Below are 13,948 nucleotides of genomic sequence, written 5' to 3'. Positions count from 1 at the left end.
TAAAAGGCTGAAATTAAGCTAGCCAAGTACTACCCCTGTTACTTGCTTGCAGGGCAAGGCACGTGTGTTTGCATAATTCCTGCAAACAGGAGGTGTAGCCCAGCAAGAACTGCACCTGCATGACTTGGTGGAAGTAGGTGGGACAGCTGAGCTGAGGTAAGGCTGGCAGTGCTGCACACAGAGTAGAGGCTGGGGGGGTTATCGGCGCTGTCCTGCAGTGCTTCAGGAGCATTCTTTTCCACTGATAACCTCTTCCTGAAGGGCTGTTTGTCTGGTGGTGTGACTGGGATGTGTTTGGCTGATGGTGCTTAGTGTGTTATGCAATGTTCTCAAGGTCATTAGCATCGAGGTAAGTTCAGGGCTGCCTTCTATTTACAGTCGTGGCAGCAGAGCAGGTCTCATTACCACTGCCTGCATGCTGTCTTTGGGAGGTTCTGGTCCTTATCTTAGATCATGCTGCATTCTTTACGGCACAGTTACGGAAGTGTAACTTTCAAACACTTGACCCATTGAGTTTTCATGTCAGAATCAAACTAACAAACTGCTGACTTCCAGCTGTTGAACACTGAGCAAGTTCTGAGCCTTGCCTGGGCTTGTGAGGAGTCCAGACAGAGGTACTTAAAGCTGGCAACGGATGCTGGGGGCTGGTGTTTGAAGGTCCTGGCCCTCTTAAATGTCAGAACCTAGATGCCTGGTAGTAGGCAGTGTCCTGAGCTGCCCCTCTTGTCATCCAGTGGTGCCTTGGACTCTTCTGAGAGACAGCCAACACCATGAGGAGTTCTGCACAGCTGCTCTGGCTGCTGTTTTTTCCTCCTTGCTGCCTGAGTTCACCTGATACAGCCAGAACAGCCGTGGGGCTGTGATGTGGAGCAGGGCCATCCAATGGGTGGTGTGTGAGGGGAGCCGTGCCTGCACTGTCAGCTCTCATGGAGATGGGTGCCTGGCTCTTGCCTGCTAGCTCAGGGTAGTGTTTCCCCAGCTTCTCCAGTAAGGATTTGTAGCAAGTAGCTGCAGTGCTTTCGCTTTCTCTTTCTGACAGAAGAATAGGAAAAGTGAGTTAAGCTCTCTACCAAAAACACATCAAGACTTGTAAGTGGGACAGGTCTCTTATGAGAAGTTCCTTCCTCCTCCCTGCCACCTCAGACAGTTTTCATGTGGGCTTGCGTCTGTGCAGTGAGAGCCCTTCTTGAAAGCTGCATCGTTTCCAGGTGGTGATGGGGTTTCCCTGGTGTGTGGGACAGTTACCTGAAATGCTGTGCAGTGCTGCCTGCCTCTGAAGCAGACCCCTGCAGGTGCAGTGGCCGAGCTGTGCTGCCTTTCATGTAGATATTTACTGGCAAATCCAGATGTGGGCTTTTCTGCTTTGCTCAGGTTCATCAGCGCCCCTGCCTCATCCACAAGATCAATGCAGTCTGTGGAGAGAGATGTGGTCAAGAAAGGCCAGAGGTATTTTCCTTAGCAAACTGATGCTATAGGGAGAATGTACTCAGGTCTAGAGGGGAGGAGATGTGCTTTGCCTGTGTTTTGGGATGATCTCCAGCTCCCATGCAACCTGTTACCCTTTGCTGCTTCTTTAAGGGAGAGTGTCTGTCCCTGGGGTGGTCACTGCTCACACACTGCTCGGTACCTTCTGTCCCGCACTGACACTTCTCAGGTGAGCAGGTAGGATCAGGATGTGGCACTACAGGTTCAGCGTCTCCTGGCAGTTGGCTGTAAGCAGAGTGAGATTTGTGTCATCACTCTGGATCCAGCGGCCCCACTGGCATGGCAGGGAGCTGGGAGCTGCCCAGTCACAGCCAGCAGAGCTGGGGTCCCTGCGTGGCCTTTCAGCAGCACTCTGAGCTGCAGCATTACGGGCCATGCCTGCTGGTGTGTGGTGCTGGAAATGCTTCAGTTTAGGAGCTGGGATGAGCATTCTGATTTGGGGAAAATTATTCTGCTTTGTGAAACACCTGTGTCCTTTAACTTAGTTTCCTCAAATCAGAGTAGGAAAAACTCATGAGCCTTGTCTTGCTGTTCCCCTTCCAAGAACTTGTCCAGGTCACAAGGGGAAGGAGTTGAATCTCAGCTGAGTCATTCTGGATGTTTTGGCCGTGAACTCTCACCCAGTGTCACAACAGAGAAACTGCCAGGGCTGACCAACGTCAGCAGTCAGCGCTGGGCATCCAGCACAAATAGCAGAGGGAGCAAAGGCTGAGGGCCGCGTGCATCTGGCAGCTTCAGCAGTGAGTGCTGCAGGTCAGGCAGCGGCTGCCTGCCAAGTGTGGGAAGGCCAGGACAGTCTGCTAGTTCCCTCCTTCAGTGCTTGCGTTCTGAAGCTGAGGGCCAGGATTACAGCAAGGGGAGCCCTCCCATAAACCCAGGAGCAGAGGTGCTCTGCTGGCAGCTGTCATTGCCCAGTGACTTTTCTGGCTCCATGCAGACTAGCAAAGTCCCCTCTGGCAAGCTCCCCAGAGCTGCAAGGCTGGAAACGCGCAGTGAGGACAACCTGGGGGGATTGTACCACCCACGATCTTGGCTGCTGCTCAGTAACCCACCCCTGAAGATGCACTCAATCAAAGCCAGTGTTTTCCCCACGTGCCTCACCATGATGAACAAAGCGTTCCCAGGGACACGTGGGCTGCGTGTGCTGGGTGCTGTCCTGCAGGTAGTGGGGGTGACAAAATGCCAGCAAATGCCACGCTGGCTCCTGGGCACTGAGGGGGAGTGGTGTTTCCGGCTGAGGCTGTCCCGGTTTCAATTGCAAATTTCCCAGCAATGGGGAATGGTCCCTGCAGATTGCTGAGCCTCCTGCAGCCGGGTTCTGGGAGAGGAGGAGCAGTGTGGGGCTTTGCTAACAGCCTTCTGGGAGGGCTGCCTGGCCGCTGTGATCTCAGCTGCTCTGAATCTCAGTCTTTTCCCAGCATGGATGATTCTGCCCCTTTGTTTGCCCTGCAGCCCCCTCTGGGCTGTGAGGTGCCAGACTGTGAAGAGAGGAAGCCCCAGGGGCACGGCAGAGAATGCAGTTCGATGCAGCAGCAGTTGTGGTCCTTATTTTGCCCAGACCTCGCAGGGATAGCTATGCCTTAGTCCCTAAAACGTTAAATTTGGGATAAAACCAGAGAGAACTCACTTTGTTCAATAAGCACATCTAGCAGGAGAGAATAAGCCAAACAGAAAGCATGGAGCAGTCTGCGCTGCTTGTGCAGCAGCTGCATCTTCCACGGAGCTTCCAGATGTTGCCGTTAGATGTTTCTCCAGCAGTGTTCATGGGGCACTGTAGCATCATCCCCTTTTCCCGTGGAGATGCCAAGATGTGCAGGTGAAATCCTGCCCCACGGCTCGGCTGAGCACCTGAGTGGTGGGAGCCAGTACTGATGCTGGTACAGGGAGCGATCTGCAGCGCTGCGCTGTGTACCTGCTGCTCACAGTGCCGTGGACAAATTGCCTTTCTCCACATCTCCCCTCCTCGCACAGAGGAAGGTCCTGACAGCTGTGTAGGGTGCAGCAGGGTGCGTGTGGGCAGAGCTGTGCTCATCGCTCTGTTTATCTCGTTTTTCCCACGAAGGAGCTGTGAAACCACAGAGCAGAGCACAAGGCTGATTAGCAGAAGCCTCAGAGCTGGGGCTGGAGGTGCTGCAGCTCTCACTGCTGGACTGGCCTAAAACCAGCTTGTTCTCCTGTGACCTTGGTTTCCGGACCAAATATCTCTGAGGTCTCAATCCCTTTTAAGTGATACCTCGCTGTGCTGCAGGTCGCAGCAGCTGCTATACCAGGCTATGGAGGACTCATCTTTCCCTTTCAGGTGGTACAGCACAGGTCTCATGAGCACCCACAAATGTCAGACTGTGTGTGACTGTGGCAGGAGGGTTGTTTGGGTTCCCTGGGCCACGTCCCAATGCACCAGGACAGTTCCTGTGCCAGCGTTTGGTATTTCTGCTCTCAGGGAGGCGATTTAGAGTGCAGCGTGTGTCAGGAGAGCCCCTGGAGCAAGCAGCGCAAGCACAGAGAGCGTGTTCCTGTGATAAAAAAGCTTCCTGTCAAAAGGAAATCACCCCCTTGCCCCAGCATTGGCACCCCTGCCCCTGCACCCTGTCCTGTGGCCTCAGCCTTGTGCTGGAGGCAGCTAGGTGGGAAGCTGAAGCAGATGGTGAAGCATTACGAAGGAGCTTTGCTCTCTGACCCCAGGGGCTGTGGCCTCCTGCTCGCAGGCTTCTTTCCCACTTCTGAATGCGGCAGGGAACAGACCAGGGCTCACCTCGGGCAGCTGAGGGGCCTGGAGTGACCCCGTGCCATTGGGCAGAGTCCAGCATGGTGGTGCCTGCGGCCTCTTTGTCCCCTGGATGTGGTCTCAAGCGGTGACGGGACCCTGGTGGGACAAAGCCATGCTGCAGGACAAGGCCTGCTCGTGCTGACAGTTCTCGGCAGAGCTGTTTCACACCATTCTGCGCGCGCACTGTGCGGGCGGTACCTCTGCGCGAGGTGAAAAACAAGGGGCTGCCTCCTGTCTCTGCTGCCGGGAGGGCATGGCGCTCACCCACTCCCATGTGCTGCTCGCCTTCCTTACCCTGCTGCTCCTGTCCTGGGGTAAGTGCCTACTCTGTTCTCTCTCCCTGGTGGGAAGCACTGGGACTGTCCCCTTTCAGCCCTTGTCCCAGTCTGGGTTTTTTGGGGGTGGGTGGTGCTTTTAAGCCATTACTCCCTTGCACTGCTCGTGATCCCATTCTGCCAGGCCACTTCAGAGCCTCCTGAAATTAAGACAAAAAAGAGAAAATGGCTCCTGATGTATTTTGAAAAAGTTTCTGGACGCTGAACGGAGAGACGGACAGAAATACTCAGTGGCACTTAATGTGCAGGAGCTTGAGAGCATCCGTTTGTTGGACAAGATCTAGTATGCTGATAGCCAGAAACAAAAATAAGACTGCAAGGCTGTGACAGTCCCTGAGGTGAAACGTTCCCTACTGCTTCCCCGCTGCTTATTCATCTCTTGAAACCTTACCTTCTGCAGAGCCATTACTGTCTGGGCAGCGCACGTAGCGCTGGGTAGGAAGCTGTGCTCAGCAGTGTTTCCTGTTGTTTGAGTGGGAATGCACAGGCCACAGTAACTGGGGAGGAGTCCTGCAGTTTTAGGGATCGCTGAGCATGTGGATGATTCCCAGGCTTCCTGTGGCTCTGTCTGGAGCTAGAGAGAGGTTCAGGGCCAGGAATTTCGGTTGTGGTATCTATGTGCCCTGTGAACCTCCAAAGAGATGAAGCTGGTGGGGCAGCTGTCAGGCCCTCACCAAGGGGCACTTGCCCAGTACCTGAATTTCACTATGGTGTGGAATGGAGAGAGTGTCTGTTCCCTGCCCAGGAGCAGGAACCGGAGCTCAGGACAGATTTCCAGCTCTTACTTTCTGTTTTAGGTTCAGAGACTCTCAAGAGTCAAGTGGTTCTTGTGACTGTAGGGGAGCCCGTGTCGATGGAGTGTCCTTTCCACAAGTACAACAGCACTAGCAATCCCTTCTATGAGATCCTCTGGAGCCATAGGAATGAATTGAGAAGGGTCCTGCAGTTCAGGATGACACAGTCCAATCAGTCCCGTGTGTGTTACAGCGACGGTCACTTCAGCAGCGTTCTGGATTTCGGAAGGAGCGTGAGCTTTCTCAACATCTCAGCAGCGCTTATGAATGACACTGGCCCTTACCTTTGCTATGTGAAGATAGGGAACAGCAATCCAACTGAAAAGGTGATTCACCTGCTCGTTAGAGGTGAGTCTGGCTCTCCTTCTTTCTTTCCTTTCAGCACTGCACTTTTGTGTCCCTGAGGATCTGTGGTCCTCTCCGGTCTTTGAGTGGTTTCACAAAGCGTCTGGGAAGCGTTAGCATTGTTGGATTGAGTTCAGTGGACAAGGGACCCGGCCACCCCATGACCCTCTTTTCTTTGCAGGTCAGCAGCCCTGGGCAGCCCCTGGGGACCTCAGCTACTCTGCACCTCAGGGCAGTGAAGTCACCTTGGACTGTGATTTCCCCTCTAACCTGACTGGCAACTTCACAGACCTCTTCTGGCTGCACAAGCGAGACCAGAGCCCGCCCCGACTCATAGCATGGCACCTCAGGTCCAGTTTCCAGGACGAGAACGGCAGCATTGGAAGTCGTTTCCAGAGCTCATTAGATCTGGAAAATCACTGGAGCCATCTCACCATTACTGGGTTGGAAGAGAAGGACAGTGGCTGGTACCAGTGTCAGAGAGGCCTGGGAGAGCTTTCTGGTGGGCAGAGAGGGAGGGGAACCAACCTCACTGTGAAAGGTGAGCGTTTCCAGGGACGCTGTGGGGAAAGCGAAAATCCTTCTGTCCCTGTTGGCCTTAATGTTTCAGTCGCTCCATCCAATCTATGGGCTTACGTGACAGGATGGGTGTGAGACTTCTCATCTAGGACACGTCTTAGTGTGCAGGGTGCTTCTCATTCACCTTGCCACCACCCTGAGGATTTGGGGAGTGCAGGTAGGCAACAGCGGGAGCTGCATCTGCAGCACACAGCACACTTGTACCTGCGCTGGCTGAGGGGCCTGGCTGCCCAAAGTGCAAGCTGCTGCTAGGGTGCAATAGCAAGGCTTTGCAAAGTCACAGAACATCAATGCAAGATGCACAGATATACTTGAAGTGTCTACAAAACCACAGAAGTTCATCTGTGAGGTTATGTGCCTGTTGCTGCAGATGGTTATCTGTACAAGTTGTTGATTGCTGGTGATGTGACCCTTTCAGAAACCAATTTCATCTGTACCTAATGACAACACAGATTTTTAATGCATGCAGTTTAGCGTGCAAAGCATCTTTCATCCAGTGTAACTCAGTAACAAAACCCAACCTGGCCCATTAACATGGTTAGTTAAAATTACACAAGTAATTTGGGCTCACCGTGACTCACCTGGGAAATACACGGGAAATACATGATGCGAGGATAAAACATGACCCTGTCTTGAGCTGTAGGACATGCCACATCCTTGTTGATTTGGAGCCAAAAAAAAGTGATTCATATTTCAGAAGAAATTCTTAAAAGTTGTGCTGGCTCCTTGTGCTCTTGTTTCTTCATCCTCATGCTGGGGGAAGCACCCTGTGTGACGGGATGGGCACAGTCTGCCTCCTCCCTGCTTTCAGCCTTTTTTCACAGGTTTTCTTCAATATTTTACACACGTTCCTGGGCTGCAGAGATCAGAGCCTGCTGCGTTTTCACTGAAACCACAAACCCACTTGCAGGTTTGCACATCCCAGTAGATCTTACAATATGAACAGTATGAGTACAAGCCTGTGTTTTCCTTTCTAGGCTCTTCGTCTGTCCTGCTAGTGGTTTTGGGGAGTGCTGTGTTCATTGTGCTTGCTCCATGCTTGTACCTTCTGTGTAAGTAATACTGGGCAAGAAACAGATCTTCACCCAGACAACACCTTACAGCAGCAGCGGCCTGCTGCATCTCTGTGAGAACGCTGGCTCTTCAGCAGCATGGCCTGGTCCAATCCCTCACCTGCTTTGCATAGCCCTCTGCTGACACCTCACTGCATCCCTTGTGGTCTCAGCCAGGTGTGGGGCACTAGGAACAGCTGTGACTCATGTGGCTGGCACTACATCAGGTCACTGCTCTCCCGTGCTGTCACCTGGAGGAGTGCAGCAGGAGGCTGAAGGCTTCTCCAAGCCCTGGTAAAATGTCTTTTGGCAGTTAGCATGGTGCAAGATTCAGGCAAAGGAAATGCCTTTGGACTGTAAGGAGTAAAGCGGGCCATTATAGTGGGGAAAAAAACTGTCAGGAAAAAACCTTCGCAATCTGGATGTGTGAGCTGAGCCTGCAGTATACCTCATTTGTGCTATGTCAGCACGAGCTGCTCCTGCAAAGCTGCGTATCCTCTCTGCTCTGTTTCAGACAGGTGTCACGTCCAGCTGAGGAGACGGGACACCTTGCTGGATACATTGGATCCCCGCTGCGTGCCTTCTGAGACCACAGGCAGGGAAACCACGAGCAGTGAAGCCATCTACATCAGCACTGGCAGCACAGAGTACAGTGTGAGTGTGGCCCCAGGCATCACAGAGCCCTGGAGGCAGCCAGGCAAAGCCTGGCCATTGCTGATTCCCCGCTGCAGTGGTACAGGAGCTGGTGGCCAGGAGCCTTGGGGAGGAAGCTGTGGCCATGCTCCTGCCTCGCATGCGGGAGAGCAGCAAATGTGGGGCTCCTGCGCTGCCATGGGGTAACCGATGCTGTTCTGTTTGTTCACAGTTCCTCACTTTCCCAGGAAGGAACCCTGCCGCAGGAAACCTGGGACAAAGATGACAGCTTAGAAGGGCCCAGCAGGACACAGGGAGCTGTGCTGTGCATGCTGTGTTCATGGCACCATCGATAATTCCTCTCCATTGTGTATCATGCAAAGGTCTCTAGCAAACTCTTCTCTCCTTCAGCGGTTGTTTCTTGTGTTCAATTAAATCCTCTTGAGAACAAACCCTGTGAATGCGCGTTCAGTTTCTGCTGTACATGGCTGTTTTGGCTCCTGGTGGAGCTGGCTTTTGGCTGCTGAGCATCTAGCCCAGCTCAAACAAATCTTTGCATCATCCTCTGGGGCTGTTATCACCTGCCAGACACAGCCACATCCTCCTCTCATGGAGGAAATGCTCGGCTGCTTTTTGAGGTGGAGCAACACCTACATGGCAGCTTTTCTTGCCCAGGGAAGGAGAGAGGTGCTGTTGTCTCTGCTCTCACTGCTGTTCCCTCAAGAAAGTGCAAAACTGTGGAGCAGAGAACAAAGCACCGATTCTCACTGTCCTTGCCAGACCAGGAGTGTTTGGGCAGCTGTAGTGCTGCATCAGTCAGCGCCTCTGGGCTCAGCTGATGCATGGCACAAGTCAGAAGAGGTGGAGGCTTTCCAAAACAAGCCTGTATTGTTGTGACCTTGGTTTTGTGACCAAATCACTTTGTGGTTGATGAAATCACATCAAGACGGTTGTGCTGGTTTTGTGTAAGGTGGTATTTGGGTTTCCTCTGCCACCTCACAATTTTCTGATTTGTGCTGGCTGTGGCAGAGCACCACAGCACTCTGTGCCCATGCTGATGAGGCTGCTGCTCTCAGCAGGGTGTTTCATAACCAGTTGGGTATTTCTGTTCCTTGTGGGATGAGAAAAACCCTGCCTCAACTCCACTTTGGAGTACCCCGCTGCCTCCTCTGCTGCAGACACACTGTGCTTTGAGGTGGTCATGTTACAGTGGCTCTGAGGAGCCTCGGCCATCACTTTTCACTCTTTGTTTTGCTCTCACTACTCCCCAGGGAGACTGGGTCACAGAAAATTGGTCAAGGTCACATAGAGGGAAGTAAATGCTTCTGTGAGACCAACTGATAGAGAAGGTGCAAAAAATAGATAAGCCGTTGGGCACGTGAGCCCTTCTTGAGAGCACTGCAGCGTGTCACCATAGTGTCTGGCTTGTCGTGCCATACCTGTCCATATCTGGAACCAGTGATGCAGTGCCAGGGTGGCCTAACAAGACAGGAACCCATCCTGGATCTCATGGCTCCGTTTTCCCTCACAGCCAGAGCACACCCAGGGCCAGTCACGTTGGGAACTTGCGATCATCTCTTGGGCTTGGAGACACCTTGGGAGCTGGGCAGAGCTCGCAGAGGCTGCTTACACTGTGGCAGTGTTACAGACAGGTGGGCCTTTATGCCTGCTGACTCTGGCAGCTTTTTGCTTTACTAGTCTGCAGTCCTGCACTGGGCACCAATTGTGCTGCAGCCAGAGTCCCCCACACCACGTCCCTTGGGTAGGCTGATTTAGTTTCAGTGGTGTCCCCACGCTGTACCGTGTTGCTGGGGCGGGCTGCACGTGCAAAGATGTGCCTGAAAGTGAAGGTGGAGATGCTGGACTCTCGCCCCACTGATTAGAGCCCTGTTGCTGAAGCCCGGTTGCAGGAAATGGAGCAAAGCAGCGAGCTGCAGTCCCCCAGCCCCTCGTGTCATTTACATATACCTCACCAGCACCAGTAGCACACACAGCATCCCAGACTTGTGCAGCACTGCAGACGGTCTCTAAACAACCTCCCTTCCTCTGCTCCTGGCTCCTACCATGGTCCTGGGCTTCATGCTCCTGCTGCTGGTGGGGACAGCACGGTCAGGTAAGGGCAGCAGCACAGCTGCACTGACACTGGGAATGGCTGGCAGGACTGAGCTCTGCACAGGGGGACAGTCAGCCAAGAAGGGCAGTTTGTTCCCAGCGTGGAGCAACATGGGGGCATGGGGATGTTTCAGGGCTGGGGGTGTTGGGACACAGTTCCAGACCAGTAACCACATCCCTGGTGTGCACAGTCTGCAGGGCCCAGCCAGTGCTGACCCAGCCGGCTGCCGTGCAGGTGCTGCCTGGGGAGACCGCCCGGCTGTCCTGTGTCCTCAGCCCCCAGTACAACATCACTGACTTTGGCATCACCTGGTACCAGCAGCGCCCAGGGCAGGCCCTAAGGTACCTGCTCTACTACAACTCAGAGCACGACAAGCACAAGCCTGCCAGGATTCCTGACCGCTTCTCTGCTACCAAAGACTTTGCCCGCAACGCCTGCATCCTCATCATCACAGCTGCCCAGGAGGAAGACAACGGTCGCTATTTCTGCTCGTTGCCCCTCACCACCAACTGGCTGTAGAAGCAAGGAGCAAACCCATCTGGCTCACCCCACACAACCACGATGCGATGCTCTCAGCAGAGAGAATGGCAACTGTGGAAAAAAGGAATAAGGCCTCCCAGCAGGCTGAGGCTCTGGCGTGGTTTAATAACGGTAATAAATGTAGTAAGTACAACAAATGTAATAAAGATTTGCTCTCGGCACACTGCTGGCTTAGTCTCTGGGCAGCCCGGGACCCGCGCCGCCATTTTGTCGCCCCTCGCGCCCCCCGCCGCCATTTTGTCGCCCCTCGCGCCCCCCTCGCCGCCATTTTGTCGCGCCCCTCTCCCCCTCACAGACCCCTATGCTCCCCTCACGGTTCCCCCCGGCTTCTGAGGGGACAAGGAGGCGTGTAATCATACGGACATCGCTGGGCACTTTGTACGAACGTTGTCACACAGGAGGGTACTGCGTTTTCCACAAAATTCTCACAGATAACACAGCCTGAAGACAGCAACGCCGCAACACTTCGCTCCCACCACGACGGTAACAGCCGCACTCCGCATGCGCAGCACAGCCGGGCACGCGCGGGGATTGGCTTTAGGGGCGGGGCCAGAGCGGTATGAGGCATCACGTGGGGCAAATCGGGAGCTGCCATTGGCTTCGGGGAGGGGAAAAAGAGGCGTGCTACTTCCTGGTTACTGCAGTGCGCGTCGAGGTGACGGTGTGGCTGGAGCTCTGTGGCGGAGCAGGATGGTGAGCGGTGGCCTTGGAGCCGCTTCCTCACCCTGCTGGGCTGGAGCGGTAGCTCCAAGCCTGGACGTTCAGTGGTGCTTGGTGTGGTGCTTGCTGTCCTTTGGTGTCACTGGGTGGTGAATTCCCTCAGCAGGGGTGGTGAGAACCCATGTGTGTGTCCTGGTAGGAGTAGTCTGGGGCTGTTTTGTGGGCACCTTGTGCATGTTGAGGGCTGTTCCCTGGAAGCTAATCCTGGAAGAAATCCTTGCTGCGTCTGTAATGGTTGCTGGAAATAGCAAATACGCTGGAGCTGCTGACTGGCTTCGTACCATTGAGTGATGTGGTTAAAACTCTCTCTTTTGTCCTGCTGTGTGTGAAGCTGGTGTTAGTACTTGGGGACCTCCACATCCCACACCGATGCAGTGGTCTACCAGCAAAGTTCAAGAGCCTGCTGGTTCCAGGGAAGATTCAGCATATTTTGTGCACAGGAAACCTCTGCACCAAGGAGAGCTATGACTACCTCAGGACTTTGGCTGGGGACATTCATGTTGTTAAGGGGGACTCTGAGGTAATGTTCTTGCTGCTGTTAATTCCTCAGTCCTCCACCTTGCAAGCTGTAGTTGTCCCACTGAAACCTGGGAATTCCTTCACTGTTTGCAATTCCTGAGCACTAAGGTGCAGGGCTAAGAAGTAGGAATGAATAAGACTTAAGAAACGAAATGACTTTGTAGGCTTTTCTCAGTGCACTTACGGTAAGGGAAGACTTGGTGTGTAGTGGTAATACATGCACTCAACTTTTCAAGTTCTTCATGAGTCCACTCATGATTGCTGTGAGGCCGCTGCAGTCCCTCAGATCCCTGCAGGAGCAGGGTGCCTGTTTACTGTTGAATAGCCTTGAAGCTCCTGCTCTCCAGTCAGTTCCAGTCAGGCTCAAGATCCTAGTTCTTTGCTCTGCAGTTGCTCTTCTTGGGGTGTGGTGCAAGCATCTGAGTCACTGTACATGTCCAAAGACAGTGTGTGCTTGGATAGTGAAGGACAGGCTTGTGTTGTGAACCTTTGTTGTGTTGGTGAGGGTTCTTCATCTGACTTCTAACCTGTGTATTTCTCCTCAGAGTCTGAATTACCCCGAACAGAAGGTAGTAACTGTTGGGCAGTTCAGAATTGGATTGATTCATGGCCATCAAGTTATTCCCTGGGGTGATGTGGCAAGCTTGTCATTGCTGCAGAGGCAGCTGGATGTAGATATTCTTATCTCAGGACACACACACAAATTTGAAGCCTTTGAGCATGAAAATAAGTTCTACATCAACCCGGGATCAGCTACAGGAGCCTACACTGCTTTAGAAACGTGAGTGAAATGAGCCTTGAACTGCCCAATGCAGCTTAGCTTATAAACATTGCCTCAGATATGTGAGTCTGCCCTTAAGAGTCCAGCCCACGTGTTGCAGAGCACTGGTGAGATGCAGTGCCATGCAGGCCATCTCTCCCCTTCCTGGAGAATGCAGCCTGGCTCCCTCTGTTCATAAGGCTTTGGTTAGCCCGTGAGCTGGCCCGGACAGCCTATCACTGATGTGCCTGGTGCTTCTTCCTGAGCCCACATAATGGTGTGATGCTTTTGCTTCTTGGAGTTTCGTTGCCTTGAGGTGTCTTCCAGAAGCTGTGTGCTGACCTCTTGTTGGGGAGGAGGCCCTCAGGGCACTGCCAACATCTGAGCCTTGCAGGAGCTGGAACATTCAGCCCCAAGGGCTGCTCTGGCCAACAGCAGCTCTGAGTTGCTACAGTCAGCGCCTCTGAGCTGTGGTGCTTCAAGATAACTGCAGCCCTTTGCAATTAAGTGTTTTGTAGTACATTCCCATAAGACATCTTGGTAAGAGGTGTAAGCTAATCAGGGTGATTGACAAAATATGTTTTCTTTCCAGGAACGTCACTCCTTCATTTGTACTGATGGATATCCAGGCTTCCACAGTTGTGACTTATGTATACCAGCTAATTGAGGATGATGTGAAAGTAGAAAGAATTGAATTCAAGAAATACTGATACATGTTTGAGTCTGCTTGCTAACTTCTTACCACCTCATTCCTTCTCTAGTTGAAGCTGAAACAGGCCACATGGGGGTGCTGCTGCGGCGGTGTGTTGGGTTGTAATCAGCTGCAAGGCGTAACTGTGAGCTTATAAAGTTCACAACTAGGGCTTAGAGGAGAAGAAACTGTTTAACAGAAATTGACATATATATATAAATCTTGTATCTAAGAAGGAGGTGCTGTTGTTCCTGCTTCGTGGTGTTACAGCTATTGGTACTTTAGGATTGAACCTTCTGTGTAAAGTGAGCATAGAATAAAATAATATTTTCATGTTTCTGGATCCTGTTAATTGTTTCTTAATTGAGAAGAGGGCAGGAATTCAGTCTTGGGGCTCGAAGAGAGCTGCTCTTTGCTTCCCAGTTTGTACCACTGAAACCTTCCTGGATTTATCAGAGATGCCCAATGGACTCTTACCAGCACTGACTGCTGCCCCTGACCTGCTGCCTGCAGCCTCCCTTCCTGGCCAGTGTGCCTGTGCTGAGGAGCTGTGGGAGGCTGGTGCATGCTGTGGGATGAGGCTAGGCCGGCTGAAGAGTCCGGGGGCTGGCCGGG

At 53.0% G+C, this 13,948-nt stretch overlaps 3 protein-coding genes across 5 annotated transcripts; all 3 read left to right on the top strand.

Moving 5' to 3' along the window:
* On the top strand, window positions 107-8,442 carry LOC110406370. 3 transcript variants are annotated; one of them, XM_021412791.1, is made up of 6 exons: window positions 107-4,566; window positions 5,385-5,729; window positions 5,908-6,267; window positions 7,283-7,357; window positions 7,872-8,011; window positions 8,223-8,442. In XM_021412791.1, the coding sequence occupies exons 1-6, from the start codon at window positions 4,506-4,508 to the stop codon at window positions 8,274-8,276; spliced, it is 1,035 nt and encodes a 344-aa protein (XP_021268466.1). In that variant the 5' UTR covers window positions 107-4,505; the 3' UTR covers window positions 8,277-8,442. The 3 variants fall into 3 exon arrangements, 2 of the variants coding, with proteins under 2 accessions (XP_021268466.1, XP_021268464.1); XM_021412789.1 differs by lacking the exon at window positions 107-4,566 and having other exon boundaries at window positions 4,578-5,729; XR_002443447.1 differs by lacking the exons at window positions 107-4,566; window positions 8,223-8,442 and having other exon boundaries at window positions 4,577-5,729; window positions 5,908-7,651; window positions 7,872-7,963.
* VPREB3 (V-set pre-B cell surrogate light chain 3) lies at window positions 9,960-10,806 on the top strand. Its single transcript, XM_021412803.1, has 2 exons — window positions 9,960-10,103; window positions 10,294-10,806. Exons 1-2 carry the CDS (start codon window positions 10,055-10,057, stop codon window positions 10,620-10,622), a joined length of 378 nt encoding a protein of 125 aa, XP_021268478.1. The 5' UTR covers window positions 9,960-10,054; the 3' UTR covers window positions 10,623-10,806.
* Window positions 11,135-13,676, top strand: LOC110406372 (vacuolar protein sorting-associated protein 29-like). Its single transcript, XM_021412795.1, has 4 exons — window positions 11,135-11,336; window positions 11,695-11,883; window positions 12,428-12,663; window positions 13,235-13,676. Exons 1-4 carry the CDS (start codon window positions 11,145-11,147, stop codon window positions 13,350-13,352), a joined length of 735 nt encoding a protein of 244 aa, XP_021268470.1. The 5' UTR covers window positions 11,135-11,144; the 3' UTR covers window positions 13,353-13,676.

The sequence above is a fragment of the Numida meleagris genome, chromosome 14 (assembly GCF_002078875.1).
Source record: "Numida meleagris isolate 19003 breed g44 Domestic line chromosome 14, NumMel1.0, whole genome shotgun sequence".
NCBI lineage: Eukaryota > Metazoa > Chordata > Aves > Galliformes > Numididae > Numida > Numida meleagris.
This window is presented reverse-complemented; position numbering and strand designations above follow the sequence as displayed.